Below are 22084 nucleotides of genomic sequence, written 5' to 3'. Positions count from 1 at the left end.
CAGCTACCCAACACATACCTGTTACATCTGCCAGCATCACTCCCCACAATCCAAAAAGGCGACAATGTATATGAACTTCAATGAAATTCATGGATACCAGGTCCACAACAACTCCCTAAATTACATGCCTGTTAACTATGTCAAGTGCAGCAGCAATAATAACTTCTGGTTTGCCATGTCTTGTTTCTAAGCTCACGAACTGATACAAACAATCACCTTTCTCCATAAAAGCTTCAGAGGACACAGGGTCTCATTAAGTTGCTGAGCCTGGCTTTGAACTTGTGATCCTCCTATCTCAGCCTCCCAAGTCACTGGAAGTATAGGCATGTGCCACCATGCCCAGCTTACACTATTCCTTTGCATCTTCAGATCTGACCTTATTCTGGGTTCCTGCACTTTTGCTCCTAATTCAAGTTCTCTCCTGAGCCTGTATTAACTCAAGAAAAGCCTGACACTGAGTCACTACCCTAAGCAACCAGCTATATGAAGCTCAATGGAAGTCCTGGTGCAATCCACCGCTCCTGTACAAATTCCAGGCATGCATCCTCCCTCTGGCCTATGCAAGGTCTTTTCCACAGACCAAGAGCCTCTCTGAATGTGCAAACTGTCCTGGGGCACTTCAGTACCACAGTGGTTGGGACTAAGTACTGGCAGGTATTTCCCAAGTATAGAAATAAATCACAATCACAGCACTCAAGCAGAGCTCCTTGCCTCCAGACCCATTAGCCTTGCACCTCAAAAACACCATGCCACAAGTGGAGTCCCTGCCCAGTAAAATCCAATTGTTCTAACCAAGCTGCCATGAGGAGAAAATTAAACCCCCATGGCAGAGCAGAGAGGAGGGTACATTTGCATCACTTTCCAGAATCCGAGTTATATCACAAGCATAAGCTGAGGAACAGTTCCTGAGACCCACTGTGCGCACTAAGCTCTCGGAGCTCAGGTTCCAGGCCACAGAAATACTCCTGACACCTACTATGTGCCTGCCAAGAATTCTGGAAGCTCGGGCCCGGGCCAGCCCGGCACCTACTAAGTGCGGGATCAGCGCTCCAGAGCGCAGGGCTGCGGGCCCGGGCCAGCCCGGCACCTACTAAGTGCGGGATCAGCGCTCCAGAGCGCAGGGCTGCGGGCTCGGGTCAGCCCGGCGCTCCCTGAGCTCGGGCGGCTGCGACAGTCCCGGCGCCCGCTGCGCGCACGCCCTGCGCTCCCGGCGCCCAGGGGCTCGGCTGCGGCCCGCGGGGCGCTCCGCCGCGCGGCCCCCGTCCTGCCTCCCGCGGCCGCCGCCCGCCTCCCCGCGGCCCGGGCCGAGGACGGCCGCCTCCCACGCGGCGGCGGGGCGGAGCGGCGGGGCGGCGGGGCGGGGGCCGGGGTCGGGCGCGGGCCCGGCGGGCGGGGGGCGGGCGCGCGGAGCGGCCGCGCGGGCCGCCGCCCCCGCCGCCGCGGCGCCCGGAAAGTAGGCCCAGCGCGGAGGCGCCGGCCGCGGCGCCCGTATCCGTCCGCCCGCGCTGCGCCGCCGGCCATCGCGCCGCCGCCGCCGCTCCCGGCGCGCCCCGCGCCCATCCGGGCACTCGGGCCGCGGGCCTTACCGGAGTCGCCGCGCGCCGTGCCGTCCCGGGGCTTCGGGGGGCGGCCCCGCGGCATCGTCGCGGCGGCCACCCCTCTCTGGCGTCTCGCTCGGCGGCGGCGCGCACGCGCGGCACCGGCGGGGCGGCGGCCGGACCGGACCGGCCCGCCGGGCTCACGGGGCGACGGCGCCCGGACGCGCGGGCGGCAGCGCTCGCACCGCGCCGGCCTCGGCGGGTTCCATGGCCCGCGGGCCGCGGCGGGGGCGTTGGGCGCGGGCGCGGTGGGGGCGGGGGCGGCGCGGCGCGCATGCGCGGCCCGGCGGGCGGCGGCGTCACCTGCCGGGCCGCGGGCGGCTGGTGTCCGCGCGTGGCCTGTGGGTCCACGGGCCCGGGGCCCTCGGGGTGGCCCTCGGTGGGCACGGGGACCAGGAAGGCCTGTCCCCCCAGCGGGCACGTAGACCTAGGAGGCCGGTCCCTCCGCGGGCAAGGGAACTTGCGAGGCCTGTCTCCTCTGCGGGCACGGGGGACCTTGGAGCCGGACCCTCAGCGGCCACGAGGACCACAGCGGCCTGTGACTCCGGAAACACCGGGACCGTGGGGAGGCCTATCCATCCTTGGCATTGGGTCCGTGGGGTGAACCATCCTGTCGGTGGGTATTGGGGGCCCCAGCTCAGCCCATTCTCAAGCATCAGGGCCCGTGGCCTGATCAGGCTCCGAAGTGTGGCCCGCCAGTGGCATCATCCCAGCCCTTTGGCAGCTTGTCCCTAAGGTATTGGAGCCCTATGGAGTCACCACAGGTTGAACCAAGGGTGGTTTACGTTCCAGGCCTTTATCCTGTATTCATTTGGGTTTACATACATTGGTTTGATTCCAGGAAAATCTCTGCTGAGCACCTCATCTTCCTGCAGCATTTCTGGATGCCTCAGACAGCGTCATTGCCAAACCATCCTTGCAAGGGCAAAAGCCTTGGAACTTAAATGCATCCAGATGGTGGACCTTGGACCTCGGAGGACATAGCCAGAAGTCAGTGATGTTTCCTTGATACATTAAATGTTAATATGTTAAAACTTAAAAGAGTTTCAGGTGTGTTCATCCTGTATTTTTTGGTGTGGCCCAGTCATTCCACTAAGTGATGTGCCTGCAGGGCAACAAAGTATTAGGCCAGGTTAAGAGTTAAAGATAAGCTGGGTGCTGTGGCCTACACCTGAAATCCCAGCGGCTTGGGAGGCTGAGACAGGAGGATAGCAAGTTCAAAGCCAGGCTCTGCAAAAGTGAGGTGCTAAGCAATTCAGTGAGCCCCTGTCTTTAAATTTGAAAAATACAAAATGGGGCTGGGAAGTGCCCCTGAGTTCAATACCCAGTACCCCCCCTCAAAAAAAAAGTAAATGATAAATGACCAGAGAATAACCATTTGTTCAAGGAAGTCAGAAGCAGTCTAACATGATGTCAGAGGCTCAGCAAAGTTAGTTCAAAGCAATAGACAATGACTACTCTGAGCACACCAGGGTGTTACAGGGGAGTCAGAAGTAAGAACAATCCACTGGCCAGAAACTTGAAACTTGGAAGGGCAAAAAAGACAAAACCAGTAATAAGTTGTAACGAGGTTTTTAAAAGTTCAGTAGAGAATTTTGAGAAAGCAGGACTAATTGCCACTAGAAAAATAGAAAGGATGCTGTTTTAACTATATCTTAGAAAAAGGTTTGCATTTTAACAGAGTTGGTTAGGAAAGATCTTTTCAGGTGAAGACCAGTCAAGAAGGGAAGCTGTGTGTCAGCTGCTTTATGTATGTCCATATATGTTTCCATATAGTCATACAATTCCTGAAAAACCTCAATTAGACAGATAAGCTTCTCATACTTTAAAAAAAAAAAAAAAAAAAAAACAGCAAGAAACCAGAGGTTATTTCCAAGATCTGCCAGCCAGTGAATGGCAAATGATGATTGTGTTATCAACATCTGTTTTTGAGTAGTGCTGTGTGCTTTTATATAAAACATCTCTAATCCTTATAGCAGTTCTGCAAGATGCCCTTTTACAGATGAAGAAATTGAAGTTGAAAGAGGTTAAGTAATTTTCTAAAGACAAATCCAGGGTTCAGAATCTGCTTGCCTCTTCATTCCTTGCTATTTCTAATTGCATCAAAGCAGGAATCTTAGCCAGGTGCAGTGGCACATGCCTGTAATCCCCACAGCTGGGAGGCTGAGGCAGGAGGATCCAGAAATCAAAGCCAGCCTCAGCAAAAGTGTGGTGCTAAGCAACTAGTGAGACCCTGTCTCTAAATAAAATACAAAATAGGGGTGGGGATGTGGCTCAGTGATAAGTGCCCTTGAGTTCAATCCCTGGTACCCACCTCCCTGCAAAAAAAAAGAGGAATCTTAAGTTTGGGCAAAATCTGAGTATTATTTCCATATGCATATTAAGGCTCAAGTAGCATGTAAAGCTGAGAATAAAGGTTAGAGGCAAATCATAAAAACTTGGACATACGGGCTGGGGATGTGGCTCAAGCGGTAGCGCGCTCGCCTGGCATGTGTGCGGCCCGGTTTCAACCCTCAGCACCACATTCAAGCAAAGATGTTGTGTTCACCAAAAACTAAAAAATAAATATTTAAAATTCTTTCTCTCTCTTAAAAAAAAAAAAAAACTTGGACATATAAATTAATTTGTATTATATGTGGCAACTAAGGGTTGCCATGAAGAAATAATCCTACAAACCTGCAAAAGGGGTATGGCTGAAGAAAATGCAAATTCTTGCAAAGCAATTTTACCAAAGTAACTTCAGTAACTACACACAATGGTAACTTGACAGAAATTTGAAGACACTGCTTTTAACACTCATTAGGAAGAAAACACATTATCCAAACCACAGAATTGTCTGATTTTCTGGGTAACAGAATCTTGCAACTAATTATGCTCTCCTCTCTTCTTCAGCTAAGGAGCTTGAAATCCAATTTTAAATTCACCTTTTGTAACTAGAGGATTTGTTGGATGCATTCCGCTACTTCCTCTGCCTTTGGTTTTTCTGTTTTTTCCTTTCAATATAGTTTCCTCAGCTATTTATTCACCCTGATAGGCATATACTTTTGTAAATTGCTTCAAATTTACAGAACAAAATGAGATTTAAATTCAAACACATATAATGCAGCCGTGGGGATTATAGGCATGTGCTACTGCACCAGGCTAAGATTCCTGCTTTGATGCAATTAGAAATAGCAAGGAATGAAGAGGCAAGCAGATTCTGAACCCTGGATCTGTCAGAGCAGAGTGAAGGAAAAGCAGAGGCTCAGCATGACAGAATAGGCAGCTCTCCAGTGAGAACACAGGTACCATCTCATTTAAAGATAGTGTTGCTGGCCACAGTAGCCACGCCTGTAACCCCAGCAAAGAGTGAGCCTGAGGCAGGAGGATTGCAAGTTCAGGGCCAGCCTCAGCAGCTTAACAAGGTCCCACACAACTTAGCAAAGCCCTATCTCAAAACAAAAACGGCTGGAGATGTGGCTCAGTGGGTTAGCACCCTGGATTCAATTCCCCAGTACCAGAAAAAAAAGGCAGTATTGCAAGAACCTCCCACATGGTTTATTTGGCTGTACCAATGTCCAGAAAAAAACTGACCCCTGAGGGGCTGGGGATGTAGCTCAAGCGGTAGCGCGCTCGCCTGGCATGCATGCGGCCCGGGTTCGATCCTCAGCACCATGTACAAACAAAGATGTTGTGTCCGCCAATAACTAAAAAATAAATATTAAAATTCTCTCTCCCTCTGTCTCTGCCCCTCTCTCTCTCTTTAAAATATAACTGTTGCCAGTGGCAACTGAGTGTTTCCTCTGAGCCTTTTCCCTTCTCCACTTGTAGGCCCATTACCTACTGTGGTTGCCACTATCATATCCTAACCTACCACCAGAGGACACTCAAGAGTCACAGAGGGAAAAGGAAGATGTGTGTGGGCGGGAGAGCTCTTCACTTTGCTTCTTAAGCCTCTGCAGCATGAGAATGTCATTCTGGAGCCACAGGCATTAGTGGCCTGGAAATGAAGACAACCAGAGAACGCACAGCTCAGATATGGGTCTGTCGCCACTGGAGCCCTGAACCAGGTGGATCCCAATCCTGTCTGTGTACTTTTCAGTTATGTGAGCCAATGAGAGCACTCAAGGAAACCCAGATTAAATCAAGGTCTCTGCCTTTGGCATCCAGTCCTAACTGAAGTTACTTTGGTGAAATTGCTTTGGAAGAATGTGCACCATCGTCAGCCACACCCCTTTCGCAGCTTTGTAGGATTGTTTCTTTGTGGCAACCCTTGGTAGAAGAATGTTGGAAGGGTTTCTCTGTGTTGTGGCCCAAGACCTCTTTCCTAAATATCGGATGTACTTCTAACGGCATTCTTAGTATTCCCAATTGCATGTTGCATCAAACAGAACCAGAATAAAACAGGTGTATTTAGCCCACCACATCCTTGTTCTTCAAGTTCTCCTATGAAAGGGGATGTGAGTACCACTAACACGCTGCCATCCCACCTCCCAAGACCCAGGAGAGATCCCTTGCCTGGCTGGTTTACTGCAGTACAACTAGCATTCAATAAACTGCATAAACTCCAAGTGTATGGTTCATAAGTCCTAACCTGCACAGGGTTAACCATCACCATGTGAAGAGAATACATTTGTCACCCTGAAAGGCCCTCCTGCCTCTGCCACCTTTCCTCCTACCACCCAAGCAGTTGCTTATGATTCTAGATGAGTTAGATAATGTCTGGGAATCATTCTTGCTTACCCTTCTTTACTGCAGCCCTCAGTCACTTCACCCAAATCCTGTCTGTCTCAATAGTGTGTCTTCTCTCTGCCTGATCAGACTTGCAGCCAGGCACCTGCTTAGCTTCAGTCAGTGTGGCCTCCAGCCGCACAGGGCTTCTGCCTGTGTGCACAAGCCACATGTACTGCCCCCTGCAGGAATTCCCAGATGTGTTCTTTGTGTGCCTGGAATAAACCCAATTCAGTTATAATGTAGTATCCTGATATATGACTAGAATTTTGTTGAAAGTTTGTACAGTTGTAATCACAAATGAAACTGGCTTTCACTTTCCTTTTTCTTGGTGTCTTTGTTCTGCTGTCTGGATGATGCTAGCATCATAAAACAAACTAAAAAATGTACCATTACCTTTTACTCTAAGAGTTCTCAAAGATTGGAATTGTACTTCTTTATTTTTTGAGTCACTTCTGAAGTCATGTGATACTGGAGGTTTTTCATGGGCACATTTTTAATTACAGATTCAATTTCACAATATTTAATGGACAGTTTTGGGTTTTTTTAACATGTTAGTGTCAGTACTTTTCTAGATGTGTCATTTCATCTGAGTGTTCAAGGGCAGTAGTGTGGCACTCCGGACACTGCCCTTGCTCAGCGCATTTGACCTGTGGGATAAGTAGAAACGTCCCCTTCCATCCTGACCTTGTGTGTGCATTTGTGAGAGCTGATTTCAGGTGTCAACTTGACTGGATTAGAAACACCAGAAACCTGGAAAAACATGCTTTGGGGTGTGTTGTGAGGGTGCTGCAGAGGAGGTCAGCATCTGAGTCTTTGTGGACTCATGGGGAGACCACCCTCAGTTTAGGTGGGCACTATCCAGTCATCCAAGGCCCAGGAGAGAAAGAAACAGAAGGCAAATCAGTACTTTGCCCAGTGAGGTGGACATGCAGGTCTCTTGCCCCACACATCAGATATCCTGGCTTCCTGGTCCTTGGACTCCAGGCCTGGCACCAGCAGCCCTTCCCCAGTTCCCAGGACCGTTGGCTCCCCTGGTCTGGAGGCCTTCAGACTTGACCAAGCCAGGCAGTCAGTGAGCACCCCAGGGTCTGCACTATAATGGCATGAGCCGTAAGTCCCCTCTCGTGTGTGTATGTACCTATATGTATAGATGTCCCATTCATTTCGTCTCTTGGGAGAACCCAGATTAATGCAACCTTTTTGTCTCTTCTTGAAAGGTCTTGGAGGAGGCTCAATTTTATCAGTCTTTTGGAATAACCCGTTTTAGTATTTGTTGAAAACATTTTTTTATTTCTTTAATTTTTGCTCTTTTTTCTCCGTCCCTCTCTTCTCTTCCTCTCTTCTCTTCCTCCTTCCATTCCTTCCTCTCTCCTTTGTTTAGACTTGTTTATTCTTTTGAAATTACAGGGAATGAAGCTTAGCTTCATTTTCTGGCCTTCCTTCTTCTCTGAACTATGCGTTTAAAGCTATAATATCCGAATCACAGCTTTGTCCACACCCCACAGGGTTTGTGTTGAGTCTTTTTATTACCATCTGTCTTTGTCCTTTTTCTACTACTGTAACAGAATACCTGAGACTGGGTGACTTACAGTGAACAGAAACTCACATTACTCGTGGTCCTGGAGGTTGGGAAAGCTGACAGACCAGTACTGGCATCCATGGAGCCTTTGTGCTGCGTCATTCGGGGCCAGAGACTGAGGGCAAGGGAGAGCCAGAGCACCAGGGCCAGACTCTTCTCCAGTGTGTGACCTTTGGGGACACATTGATACCACAGAACCAGCCATATCCAGAATGTCACTTTGTTTTGCCATTTTTTTCTCTGACTCATGGGCTCTTCAGAAGTACATTCCTTAGCTTCCAAACATGGGGGCATCATGATTATTTTACCAACTTGCTCATCCTGGGATAAGATCACTCTGTACTGTTGCCCTTCCAGTGCTCCATACCAGTGGCACATCGGGCCTTCGCCCGGTGCCCTTACAGTCCTTCATACCAGACAAGAGCTCCGGAGATGGGCGTGGTGATAGCTGTCCAGCAGTGTGAATGACTTCAAAATGTCAGAATGGTGAATTTTGTGTTATGTTGGTTTTACTATAATTTTTAAAAATAATAAAAATAAAGTCAATGTTTGAAGTCTTTTTTACTAGAGGGCAGACATCAATTTGCTCTCCTGTTAACAAAATTCATTTTCAGATCTATGGATGAAAATTATTGGCACTGCCGTCAATTTTATGCCTTTTGATTTCTATCAACGGAGACAGAAAGAATAATACCTTACTGGCACCCCAGGCCAGAGGCCCTGCTGGAGCGCCCATGAACTAGATTTGGTCACCCACCCACATCAGAAATAAGAGAAAGCAACACAAAAAGGGAAGTGAATTTTATCCCAGTTAGGCCAAAACCAGGAAGGCAGCTACTCTACCTCTGCCCATCCTATGATAATGGTGCAGTGTATAGGAACAAAATCCGGGAAACAAATGTGCATATGCAGCTAGACCCTGCTGCCAGAGATTTAACAATTCCAGTTTTTCAGTCCTCCTTGGGGCCTGCCCAAGCTCTGGGGCCAGTTCCTCCGTTTCCAGCCTCAGTGTGAGGAAACTCAGTTGCAGAAAACAATTATCAGGAAATAGGGGAGGCTGGGGCTTCTAATTTTAAAGGGGCTGGCCCAAAAGAAGCAGATGTCTTGAAATTGGGTAAGTCCTGGAATGTCTGGCCCTGCACAGGAAGGGCCCCCAGAAATGTCTGGCCGTGTTCTTGTCTGACAGTTTCCAGACAGTGTATGGATGGTCCTTCCCTGCAGTGTGGAGCATGGAGAGTCAGTAACCACTTGGTATTCCATTTCACTTGTCATGTCACAGCATTGTCACCTGTTCAAGTGCCTGACTTGTCCTCTAGACAGAAGCCCAAAGCCTGATTTCAGGTCCAGCTTGAGAAGCAGGTGGGAGAACAAGAAAGTATAGCTGGAGAAGGGGCTGAAGAGCCTGGGCGGAGGCAATGGACCCCACCGAGAGAAGCAAGCACCTCCGTGGAGGAGAGCTGGCTAAACGGGCTGACTCCTGTGGCAAGCAAGAAACTGGCTCATCAGCCAGGAAGAGCGAGAGGGCCTTTCTCCACTGGGAAGCTTCTCCTAGCTGCTGCTCTGCCTGCCTTTCCGTCTGCCAAAATGGAAGTGTCAGTGGAGGCTGACTCCCTTCTACAGCATGTGAAAAATAGTCTGCTTTCCTTGATTGGTCCTGTTCCTTTCCACACATGCTAAAGGCCTCTGAAATGCAACCCTGGCAGTGGATGGACCTCATGGGTTAGTGGCACAGTTGGAGAGCTGGAGGCTGGTGTGAGGGCTGCAGGGCTAGATCAAGGTCACAACAAACAGCAGTGATGTCACTGAGCTTGCAGCTAACTCCTGGGTGCTACTGTCACTGCTGGGCTCTGGGAGGAAGCCAGCAGCCTCTCCAGGCCCTCTGGTGTGGGGTAAGGTGACTGGTGATGGACAGACATGAGAGTGAGGCTTCCTTTTGATGTTTATCAGGTGACAAAAACTGTCAAGTTAAAAATCACTGGGGCTGGGGTTGTGGCTCAGCTGTAGAGCACTCGCCTAGCACATGCAAGGCCCTGGGTTCGATCCTCAGCACCACATAAAAATAAGTAAATACAATAAAGATATTGTGCCCAACTACAACTAAAAAAAATGAATATTAAAAATATCACTAGCCTCCAAGGAATAATAATGAATTTTCTTAAAATACAGTTGGCTGAGTTTGCTGTCAATACTAAAAGTCTTTTCTAAAATACAGAATAATGATCTAGATGAAAGAGTTTCTAACATCACTAGAGATTTTTTTTCTAGAAACTTAAATGTTAGTAATTAATCTCACGGAAATATAATTTTCTGGGACACCAGTGAAAACTTGCACTACACAGTGGAGACTCATTGAAACAGGATTAAGATAAAAAATGCCACATACAAGGTTCTGAGTTTGAGTATGTTATCTGAGCACACTAAGCCTGTTTGTCCAAAAAGTAGAATAATACTTGCCTTACAGGGTCAATGTCAGTATGAGAAAAATGAAAGTACATTTGGGCTCCAAAGGACTTAATATGGTAATCTTCGTGAAATTCAGGATAGCTACAAAAACCATCATTTTCATTTTTCCTTTCTCAGACTTATTTTTGCTATAAAAGAAAATTAATGGGGGCTGGGGATGTGGCTCAAGCGGTAGCGCACTCGCCTGGCATGCGTGCGTCCCAGGTTCAATCCTCAGCACCACATACCAACAAAGATGTTGTGTCCGCCGAGAACTAAAAAATAAAAATATTAAAAATTCTCTCTCTCTCTCCTCTCTCATTCTTTAAAAAAAAAAAAATTAATGAAACTTGTTAAAAGACAGAAAGTTTTATTGGGGGCAGGGCATGAACTTTCAAGATGTAGGGACTAATTCCTTGGGATTTTGCAGCAAAATAGAGAAATTGGGCTCAACACCAAATACAAGGAAAGTGGGTTTCTAGTCAGGAAGCAAGGTGGGATCAGTGGATGGACTAACAGGAATGTCAAACTGGTGGGACTTTGGCTAAACCAACCTAATGATAATTGTTGGGGGCAGGCTAGGTGATCAGACCTCAAGTGGGGAGCGGGTAGACATGGAGGATGAGGAACCTGCTCAATATAAGGATAATCAGATATGGGGCAGGGGGCTGGATTCTGGATAAACTGAATTAGCAGAAACAATATGAAGTCCAAACATTAAGTGTTAAGAGCCACAGTTTAGTCAGAATGACGCCTGGCATTTTTGCCAGAGGGAATGGTTGAAAGGTGACCCTGCTCAGGGATTAGGGCGGATCCTGCTGCCTCGGAGGCCCACTACTTTGGAGTTCCCGTTGAGTTCTCTCGGGGTTATGAGAGAATTGGCATGCGGGGCCGGGTGGAGGCAGTGTGTTCCCGGGAAGTGTGTGTAGAGTGCCGGTGAGAGTTCGGGAATAAAGGTTGCTGTTTGAATCCACAAGGCTTTGTGGCAACTTGGTTATTTGTGTCCAGCCAGACTGAGGCAATTAAGCCTTGGTTGAAAAAGTGCGCAGTGCCGAGTGTGGTGGTACATGCTTGTAGTCCCAGTGACTTGGGAGGTTAAGGCAAGAAAATCGTAAGATCAAGGCCAGCCTCAGCAGCTTAGCAAGACCCTGTCTCAAAAAGTATGGGAGATATAGCTCAGTGTAGATCACCCCTGGGTTCCAGCTCCAGTGCCAAGAGAAAATGTGCTCAGAGGCGCCTGAGTGGAGCTTGGTCAGAGAAAATCAAAATCATGGTCATCACTAGTGACTATCCTTGGGGTCAGTGCTCAGCTCTAACGGGAAGCCCTCAGTGAAAAAAGGTGGAAAATAAGGCTGACTCTCCCTCTTAACTCAGAACTCAGCCATTATATCATTCCTGTGTGGTACTGGGGTTGAACTCCAGGCCTCGTGCATGCTAGGCAGGCACCTCACCACTATAACTCAATCGTCATTAACAAACTTCCACTGAAACTGCGCTCGGTGAGGGCTCAGCAGGGCTGTCTGGTTGAGGTTAATTTAACGCGTTCCATGGAATATTCTGTGATTTTAATGGAAACCATCTGATCTTAGAAACTTGGAGTTTTTGTGGAAAGGTCGACGTGGCAAACAAATGCTGCCGTCCAGAGGAAAGCAAGTGAGCTGAGGGCCAGTTCCTGGGCAGTCCTAAGGGCCTGGAGGGTGGATAAGCCAGGGCAGGGCAGAAGGCTGATTAAAGCATAATGGTTTTGAAAATAAAGGCCTGCAGAGACTGGTAGGAGCCCACCTGCCAACACACTGGGAGCTGCAGAGATAAGCTGATCCTCCTTCCTAGGTCCAGGCCAAATGCCTCAGTGAAATTCTGTTCCTGTAGCTTTTTGAGGATGTCAAATTAATGGAATATGCTGGGCTTTAAGGAAAAAAAATGTTTTTAGGTTTTCAAAATTCAGCACCCCCAAGACTGCTCAGGGTCTGCCTGCCATGGTAAATTACTCTCAAAGCCCACCTCCTCCTGGTCACAGACTCTGGCGTTTCTCAGTCACCTGGAGGCTGACTACAGGAGGAGGCTGGCCGGCACTGGAAGGAGTCTCTGCTCTCCACAGCAGACAGGACCCTGGGGTCACTGATTTTCTCCACAGTGATGCACAGAACGAATGGCAGCTAGGGTAGGGCACTCGTGAGAGAGACCACAGCCAAACCCACCTGGAGCCAGTGGACAGCCGAGGGCGCATGTCCATGGAAACCTACCAGCCTGCTCATTCTGAACATAGCGTCTCCGCTTCCACCAGGGCCTAGCTGCTCTGCTAGCCCTGCTCCTTTCAGGCCAGCGTGGGATCCCTGTGCCTGCTGGCCTAAGTTCCCGAAAGATCTTAGATTGTTTACTATTTCAACCTAACATGTTTTCAGTACCCAACCTCAAGCTCTGCTTCAGTAGCTAGAACTTTCATGACAACCTCTCTCTCCTCCAGAGGTGAGAGGAATCCATTTTAACAATTTTCCATAGAAAAAAAGTATGGAAAACGCCCGAGATCCAGCACTGAGCTTTGTATCCTATAGATAACTGAGTTTGCATACTCTAGCCTGCAAGATCTGTCTGAAAGTCACATTGAATTGGGGGTAGGCGGTTTAGGGGCCTGAACCCAGGGTGCTGTACTCCAAGCTATATCCTGAGTCCTTGTTTATTTTTTATTTTTAGACAGGGTCTCAATAAATTGCTGAGGTTGACCTTGAACTTGCCATCCTCCTGCCTCCACCTCCTGAGTTGCTGAGATTACAGACATGTACCAATATACCTGGTGTTAAATTGAATGCTTAAGGAATAGGTTTGCCTGAGGAGCCAAGGCTACAACTTTGAAAGCCTCAGCCACGTTGATCTGGGTCCTCCTGCCGAGATGGCCCACTTTTACTTCTGCACTCCCCAGCAGGCATCCGTGCCAGCGGCACCTCCTCCCTCTACCCCAGCTCCTCTGAAGTGATGGGATTTTCCTTGCATTTTTTCCTTTTAGTTTTTCATCAAACAAAACCCAGCCCTGACTACAGTGTTTGATGCAGTGAGTGGAGGCCCTGGACCTAGCCTCTCCTTACTGTCATTTTACGCAAGTACATGTGAACAGGGGGGTGAGCAAGGAAGGACATGTGGCACCACACTGCAGTGAGGGTAGGAGTGGGTGTGAGAGATAAACTAGCAAAGACCTACCCAGAGGGAGCTGACACCCCTGAAAGTCCTGCGGAGGCTGACCGAGGCCGGCAGAGGTAGCTCGCTGCTCCAGGGAAGCTAGCTGTGGCACCTTCCTGAGGCCACCTGCAGCAACTAACTTGAGGTTTATGTAGTCAGCCTGTTGTGTTAGTCAATGATAGATACCGGCACCTGTCCAAAAATTAAGTTGAAATTTTAAAGTGTGTGTTTACATAAGGAGCCAAAAGAGAAGGAAGGCACGGTTCAAAAATCTGAGGCATCAAACCTGGGGAACTGGCCAGCTAAGACAGCGGGGAGGCATGATCAGCTTTTCTCGAATGTATCAGTGGTTCTTAACTCAGAAGGCCTTTGCCTCTCAGGGGACACACATCCAGAGACACTTCAGGTGGTCACAGCCTGGAGGGAGGTACTGCTGGCAAGTGGAGGGAGACCAGAGATGCTGTTAAACATCCCACAGTGCGTAAAGTAGCCGGCCCCCACAGATGAGCAGGTCCCCATGTTGAGGGAGGTGACTGAGGAGCTCTGTGGAGTGATTGGTTAAGAGAACAAGATGGGTTCAGGCAAAATAAAATCCTGAAATTGTTTGGGGAAAGAAATCTATTAGTATGTCGAAGGCTTGAAAAGCCTGGTAGCAAATAACCCTGCTTAAATGGGTTTGGCCTGGCTTTCCAAACCCTTTCCATGGTGCTGCAAGCAGGTGCCACCAGGTTTGCTAGAGAACCTGCCTTGGGTGGAAGGGGCATGGGTCTGTTTCCCACTCCTCTTCCTGGAGTCCCACAGCAGGCCCACAATCTGGATGAGATCCTTGTTTTACCTGGAGCAGCCATCTGTCAGTCAGGGGGTGAAGTAGCACTGGCTGGCCAGCTAACCAGAGATGGACTGAGCCTGGGTGTGAGCCACCAGCAGGCCAGGTGGGAGAAGCCAGCAGGCACCTGTGGGCCAGAGGCATGCTCCTGAAGATGCCCGACAGTGCTGCATGTCACTGTGCCTGTGGCTGTGCTGAGCAGTGTGGCTGCTGGGGAAAGCCTGCAGGAAGGACCTTCAACTCACTGAAGTCAACTACCACATTTGGCAGCCAGGAGTCTGCTCTCCGTCTTCCTGGCCTACCTTACCACAATGTTTGTTATAAAAAGGTAATGATGCTTTGTTTATGGATAAGAGCAAAGTCTGCCTAGACAGCCCTGGGCCTGCCACACTGCAGAAGAGAGCTGGAGTGTTACTCTCTGGTGCCTTTCTCTCCTGAGAAGAGCACCCAGTGGTAAGAAGACTACCCTCCATCCCACACAGCTCTCCCACTCTCTTTCTGCTCTGCTTTCAAAGAAACATACTAAACAACTTCTTGGTGCTGTGTCCTGCAATTCCAAAAATGGGAGAGGTCCGAGCAGCAGTGTCATGTGGCACAATGAGCTCTCGAGGAGTGTGGGCAGTAAAAGTTCAGCCTTTTATCATGAGCACAGAGCTTTGCATCAGAGTTGAGAGCAGCTAGACCTAAGGGTTCTAGTGCCTTAAGGAGTCTTCTAGAAGGTTTCTTAGGTCTTGCCCAAACTTTAAAATCAAGTCAGTAGCCTATAAACCCTGGAGTGTACAGATAAGTGTACCTCGAGATTGCCTTGGGGTCCTGCAGGAGCATTCAGAGCTCTAATTAGCCTGTGGATCACAGGGGGGTAAGAAATACTGAGGCTTCTTGCATTTTTCCACTGCCTCTGCCCTTTCCCTGCCTCCTTGCTCCCTGGAGGCTTCTGGAAGGAAGCAAGGACTTGGACTGAATCCCCTAATATAAGTTGTTCTGGGGGGGGGGGGGGGGCAGGTCCTTTTCCTTTGCAGTTCTTGGAAGCTACCTCCTCATTGTAGCTCCGTATCTTCTTGTAATACATACTATGATAGGTTTTGAGTGGCTAAAAAGTAATTCAAATCACAGTAATTTTTAAAAAAGTGTAAACACATTTTTCAGCTGATCTTGACTCTTGAGTATGGATGAGCACCATGTCCCATGACTGGTGGTAGACAGCAGTGCTCAGGAGTCCTCTTAGGCCAGCAGTGTGTATAGGGGTGGTAGACAATACTACATGAGGGGCTCATGCCTGCCGTGTCCAGGTTTATTTCAACGGCAGTTGATATGCACAAAAGTGCAAATGCATAAGGGTCTGTTTTCCTGCTCTTACTGAACTTAAAGTGGAAACGCATAAAACATCCATATTTAATTAATAAGCACTGAGCTGTTTTACCCTAAAAAAAAATCCACCAAGTGTAAACCAAGAGATTCAGGGTCTAGGGGGAGCCCTGTGGGAATTTAGCTGCATGCAGTGACAGCATATCACAGTGTGTGCCTGTGAAACGGCTCACTGCTGCCCAGAAGTTTCCTGTGTCCTGCAGGTGGCCTCTTGGCTGGATCCTCACCCTGTCCCTACTCCTCAGTACCCAGCAGGCCACTTCTCTCCGAGGATCCGCTTTTCCCCATTTCCCCATTTTTGTGGTAGTACTTTCCATGTCACCCTCTGTCCTTTGACATCTATGTTTCATGTTGCATTAACTTCCAAGCCCCTGACCGTACTTAAGCTGCTGCTAACAACGTTTTCTCCATTTTCATTTAAAAATTCATGTTGAAAGTGAAACACGGCTGAGGGATGGTGATGATACTGCATAGCTGCACATAGGTGCATTTATAAGGATCCAGTTCATCCTCATGTCCTATGTACAACTCACATCAACAGCCGAGGGGTGGAGGACACTTCAGAAAGCCCCACTGTGTTCTGGTATGTGACAATTTTGGCCAATCTGCATCTGTAATTTATGTCATTTTTAGAATATGAGATTCAAGAGCCATATTGGACATTCAGTAATATTCAATAATATTCACTTGGTTACAGTAAAGGCAAATAATAAAATAAGCATTTAAAATCTTTGTTCCCTCAATTTATAATATTTTTCAAATCTCAAAGAAAAGGTTAAATTATTTAAAATACAGTTAAGAGTTTTAAAAAATATTTTAAAATTAGCACTCTGGGTTTGTATCCAACAATTTAAATGACAATTTTAATTGGCATTTTATTTCAGTAAAAAGAAAGTAACTTTCTACAGGGTTATTATGTGTAAAAGTGATAAATAATTATACCTACCGTTTTCTAAATGAATCTTGTAGAAGGGGCTCATTTGGGGTTGGGGTGCAGCTCAATGGAGAGTGCTTCCCTTGCATGTGGGAGGCCCTGGAATTGATGCCCAACACTGCAAAGCGTCTGGAGGCTCATTTTTGCTATGAATATAATTTTCATTGATGTTTCCCTTAAAGAAAAATACTTTCCTCATTGAAATAGCCTCCTAGACGCCACTTATTTTACATTGGCAATTATGTCACGATCCTTATGAGTACTGCCATTTATTAGTGTCTGGATACCTTGGAGGTATTTGGTGAGTTCTTAAAATTTCTCAAGCTCTTGATAATGAACCTGAAAGGAGGAAAGGTTTGATTTATATTGGAACCTGAGTCTAGGTGTTAAGACCTCTGAGATTAAGTGCCTACAGTTTAATCTCCGTGATTCATAGACATCCCCCAATAAAACCCTACACAGAGGTTTAGCAATTACCTGGCACTCTTAGGGCGGCTTGGCCTCAACTGATTCCAAAGCTGCGGTCATTCTGCTCCAGCACCGGCTCCAGGACCCCAGCCCGCGCCCACCACCCCCAGAGGTAGAGCCCGCCCCCGCCCCAACCCCCTCTCAGGGAGAGGATCCCTGGCCCAGCCCACCCCAGCCCAGGGAGAGCCCTGCAGCCCAGTCCACCTCGGGAGGGAGAGACCTAGAGCGAGGCTCCACAGTCCGAGCCCACTCCAGGAGGGGAAGGCCCCCAGCCTTGGCCCCCTCCCACGGGAGATTCCTCCCACCCCTGCATCCCCCTTTGCGGGAGAGCCCCCCACAACCCAAGACCCCAGTCGGAGCCTCCCCACGGGGCCGAGAGCCCACCTCTCCAGAGACTGTGGGAACGACCCGCAGGAGGGGGGTGCCTGATGGGGGTCGCACCCGGTGATCAGCAAGGTCTCCCCTGTGTCCTCTAGCCTGGTCCCCACGGCTGCACCCACTTGCTCGCGAGCAGAGTGCCCGCCCTCTTTACCTAGAGCACCTTCATAACTTTTCTCAGATACTGGTTGAAGACAGTAGAACCAGCTCAGAAACGTTTCATCAACACGGAGCCAGAGGCCCCTTGTCTCCGAAAGCCCCCAGTTCTGACTTCCGCTTTCCTTCTCTGCCTGTCCTTCTGGGCCCACCGAGGAAGTACCTCATATTTAATGCATGACTGCTGTCACCTCCCTGCCCAAAGCCTGGTGAGCAGACCCTTCCATAAATCTGTTTCTGACAGCTGGTCCTTGTCCCCAGTGCCAATCTAATAAGGAAGGAAAGAAGGTTTGTTGCTTTACTAGCAAAGGAGAAACACGGGGACTCCTGTCCCAGAGGCTGTGATTCTGCCCATCAGCAGGAACAAGGGGCTTTTAAAGAGGTGACTCAAAGGCTACATTCCACATGCTCTCTGTTGGAGTTGCAATTTCACTTGTTAATTTGGGAGATTACATTTTTGAGAGCTTCTGGTGCTGTCCCCAAGGTCTGGATTGCTTTGTTCCTGTGGTGGGTGTGTGCTCAAGGACAGGTAACTCTGCCTAGGATGGGCAAAAAGGTAATCCCTGAGATGAGGGAGGAGGGGGAAAGAGGAAAATACAGAAACATGTCCATTTTAAAAATAAGTTGCAGTGGCAGGCAAGGGCTACTATATTCAAAGCATAAAATGGACCACTATTCCAAATTCTCTTCAGGTAGATCCTTCCGGAATCCTGAACAACAGCCAGGCCCCATGTCACCCCTGCCTGGGATACTTCCTGAGTGCTCTCCTGACCAGACACCACCTAACTCCTTCCTGACCAGTCTCCCAGAAACCTGGCTCCTGGGCCCCTCCTCCTGCCCTCACCTGTACCTCGGTGATTTTCTAGACCCTCTTTAGTGGAGGGCGTGAGGTTCATTGGAGGGCTGCCTTTTCTGTCTTTTTTTTTATTATTATTTTTATGCTGGGGATTGAACCCAGGGGGACTTAACCACTGAGCCACCTCCCCAGCCCTTTTATTTTGAGACAGGGGTCTCACTAAGTTGTGAGGTTGACTTTGAATTCACGATCTTGCCTCAGCCTCCTGAGTTTCTGGAATTACAGGTGTGCACTACCATGCACAGCAGCTTTGTCTTTCATTTCTTAATTGCTATTTTTTGTTTTAAAATTGAATTGCTAATGAATGCAAGACAGCTCAAAACATGCCCTTCCTGGCACCACCACCAGGAGAGATGCTATTGTGTTTGGCCACATCTTGTATGCCACATAAATGCTCCTCCGCAGACCACCTTCCATGTCTCCAGGAGTCCTCCCCACATGCTGCTCCTCTGGAGTGCTGCTCTCCTGGCCTTTCCTCTGTGGCTTAGAGTTGATTCAGATATTCTTAAATCAATGCATCATTGCTCCTGACTTAGAACTTTCATTAAAGTTCATATGATTTCTTTTGTATTGTGCTTCTTTGCTCAGTGTTGTGCGTATGAGATTCATTGATGCTGAAGCATGTGGCCATGGTTTGTTTATTTTCATTGTTGACTATATCATAATTTATTTATTTTTATGGGCATATGGGTTATATCCATCAACTTTTTTTCATTATGACATAATGCAAAGTTTTATTATACTTGTCTTCTGATTTTAAAAGCACAGTGTGAAAATATCACAGCTATTACGTTATTTCATGATTTCTGTTTGTCCCACATTAGAAATTTATTCTCCCTTACATTCTTGTCTTCTTTTGATTGGACTTTGTTTTGTCATTTTGCTTTTCCCCCTTCACTAGTTTGAAGGGCACCTTACAAGCTTCATGGAAAAGCTTCTTCATGCTCTGGAGAGTCTGGTGTTAATTCATCTCTTTTACCCTTCCTGGGTCTTGCTGGGCTCTTGCTGTCCTGTTTTAATCCTGTGGCTCTGAACTGCCGAAGGGAGTGCTTTACATAGCCTCATTGAATTCTGTTGGACTCCTGGTTTGCTGGGTGCTTGTTCTCCACTCCTATTGATCTGACTCTGCCTGGGATCATTTCCTGCCACGCCCTAAACATTTCTGAGGAGTTCTCTTGGAGAGGCTATCTGGTGGCAGACCTGTAATTTTTTTGTTTACCTGAATGTGTCTTCACTTGGCTTAAAGTATTTTTCTGGCGTTAGTATTCAAGTTTACAGACTTTTTCTTTCAACCCCTGATGACATCCTACTTGTACTTGGCTCCTGCTGCAAATGGTTGTCAGCAATCAGGTCTGTTCCCTTGGAGACCTCCTCCCTCCCGCCCTTGGTGACCAGCAGATTGCTGGAGTGCCTGACTGGGGCTTAGATCCCTCCTGTTCTCAGGGATTCCTTGGCGGTTCTCAGAATTCGTTCTCAGGAATCCCTCTTAGAAATAGTTTCTGCACATCTCTCTTGGCACCTTCCTCCCTCTTTCTTCTGGAATTGGCCCATATAGGATAGGCCTTCGCCTTAGTCTCCATACTCCTCTTATTTCTCTCTTTCTCTCTCTACATTATGGTAAGTTTCTATAGAAGTGTTCATTAATTTTGTCTTCTGTAGTATCTAGTGTAAGGGTCCGGCGAAAAGTTGGAGAAAGAGACCACCAAGAGACTGACTTATGCAAATGCAGAAGGGGATTTATTGAGGATCCAATTCAGTGCGCTGAGGCTCTAGGCTAGTGAGCCTTGAGTGCAAGAAGCGAGAGCAGCCCAGAGCCCAGAGCAGAGGATAAGCAGTGCTTAAGTACACTTTTTGGGGAGGGCGGGGGGGGGGGGGCTTTGAATACATCAGAACAAATCAGCATGAGGCGCGGGAAAATTGAACAATAACTCTCATACATGATTAGCACATTCATTGGCGGGAACAGGTCGGGCGGGGGTGATTGGTCACTCCTAAGCGGGGTACACATTCAAACTGATTGGTTCGGGCCCTGTATGCTTACGTGACAAACTGCACAGGGCCCTAGGCTAAATGGCCAGTAGGGCGTTGTCTTAACTATCTCAGGAATTTCAGGTTCTGGGTGTAGCTGGGTGTAGCAGAGGAATTTTAAGATGCTCGGTCTTTTACATTTTAATTCAGGCTTTGCAGCTTAGAAACTTTACCCTTTCACTAGTTAAATATATCCATTAAATTTGATAATTCAAATATTTTTATTTTTTAATCTGATTCTTTTCAAATATACTTGATCAATTTTTTAGATTTCTATTTCTAAAATTATCAAACATACAAAAAAAGTTAGAAAAACAATATAGTGGACCCCTAGATCCAACAGTTCTTGATATTTTTGCCATAGTTGCTTTATCTACTCATTGTTCTATGGATTATTTTGTTGAACTATTTAAAATAAATCCCAGACATCATATCATCTTTGTTGGGTGTGTGGGACACCTTGCCTTTTGGTTTTATTCCCCCATCAGGTTTCGCCCCGCTGAAGTTAAGTTTCCATCTCATGAGAAGAACATCACCTCACGTAATCCTTTACCCCTCCCCTTCCTCTCAGAAGGGCACCAAGCCCAAGGGCGCCAAAGTCAAAAGTTTTCTCGACCAATCCCCAGGAGACATGTCCGCTTGCCGTTCCCAGTCACTCTGCCAATCAGCACCTGCCATGTCACCTGAGCAACCTTTCTTGAGCTGAGGCTTGCAGGCTCCCTCTCTCTGCTCTCTCCCTCTCCTTTCTGCTCTCTCCCTCTCCTTTTCTGCTCTCTGCCTCTCCTTTCTGCTCTCTCCCTCTCCTTTTCTACTCTCTGCCTCTCCTTTCTGCTCTCTCCCTCTCCTTTTCTACTCTCTCCCGCCCACCCCCCAATAAAATCTCTTGGTTGAATTTCTGTCTCGGGTGAGTCACTCGCCTTTCAATGCTCCTTCAGTATGAATTTCCTAACACTGGAGTTTTGTTTCACTTTTACAACACTATTACTTTAAAACATACCATAAACTCCTAATATTATTAATATCTAGCCAACATTTGGTTTTTTCAATGGTCTCTACCATGTCTCATTTTTCCAGTTAGAATCCATGAAAGGGGCTGGGGATGTAGCTCAAGCGGTAGCGCGCTCGCCTGGCATGTGTGCGGCCCGGGTTCGATCCTCAGCACCACATACCAACAAAGATGTTGTGTCCGCCAAGAACTAAAAAATAATAAATATTAAAAAATTCTCTCTCTCTCTCTCCTCTTTCACTCTCTCTTTAAAAAAAAAAAAAGAATCCATGAAGGGTTTCTTCTTTAAATTGTTTTCAATCTTATTTTATTTTTAGCAGCTTCCATGAGCTGTCATTGACCTACATTCATCCGCACATACCCAGGGCATTTCAGGTGTCAGCACGCATATACAGATGTGAGACCGTCGCCTGCCAAGGTCTGCACGTCTCCTGCCACCCACAGATATTCTCTCCTCCTGCTGTCCTCCTCCCTCCTGCACCCTGCTCTGCAGTCCAAGAGACCACTCATCTTTCAGTCAGCACAGATTAGATTTCATCTAGCATTTTATACAAGTGGGAGGAT

At 47.9% G+C, this 22084-nt stretch overlaps 1 protein-coding gene across 6 annotated transcripts in view; it reads right to left on the bottom strand.

Moving 5' to 3' along the window:
• Positions 1-1712, bottom strand: part of ZNF236 (zinc finger protein 236) — a 100045-nt gene extending 98333 nt beyond the window's left edge. For 5 of the 6 annotated variants that reach the window (XR_014018186.1, XR_014018187.1, XR_014018188.1 and 2 more), the window contains exon 1: positions 1587-1712. Coding sequence is in view for 3 of the 6 variants with exons in the window: in XM_081262600.1 (XP_081118726.1) it covers positions 1587-1641 (55 nt within the window). In the remaining 3 variants the exon portion in view is untranslated. Of the gene's footprint in view, positions 1-18; positions 546-1586 lie in introns of those variants that run through there. The other variant, XM_081262604.1, reaches the window with a different exon arrangement.
• Positions 1713-22084: the final 20372 nt, after the last annotated feature.

The sequence above is a fragment of the Spermophilus citellus genome (assembly GCF_964194105.1).
Source record: "Spermophilus citellus genome assembly, chromosome: 12".
Lineage (NCBI taxonomy): Eukaryota > Metazoa > Chordata > Mammalia > Rodentia > Sciuridae > Spermophilus > Spermophilus citellus.
This window is presented reverse-complemented; position numbering and strand designations above follow the sequence as displayed.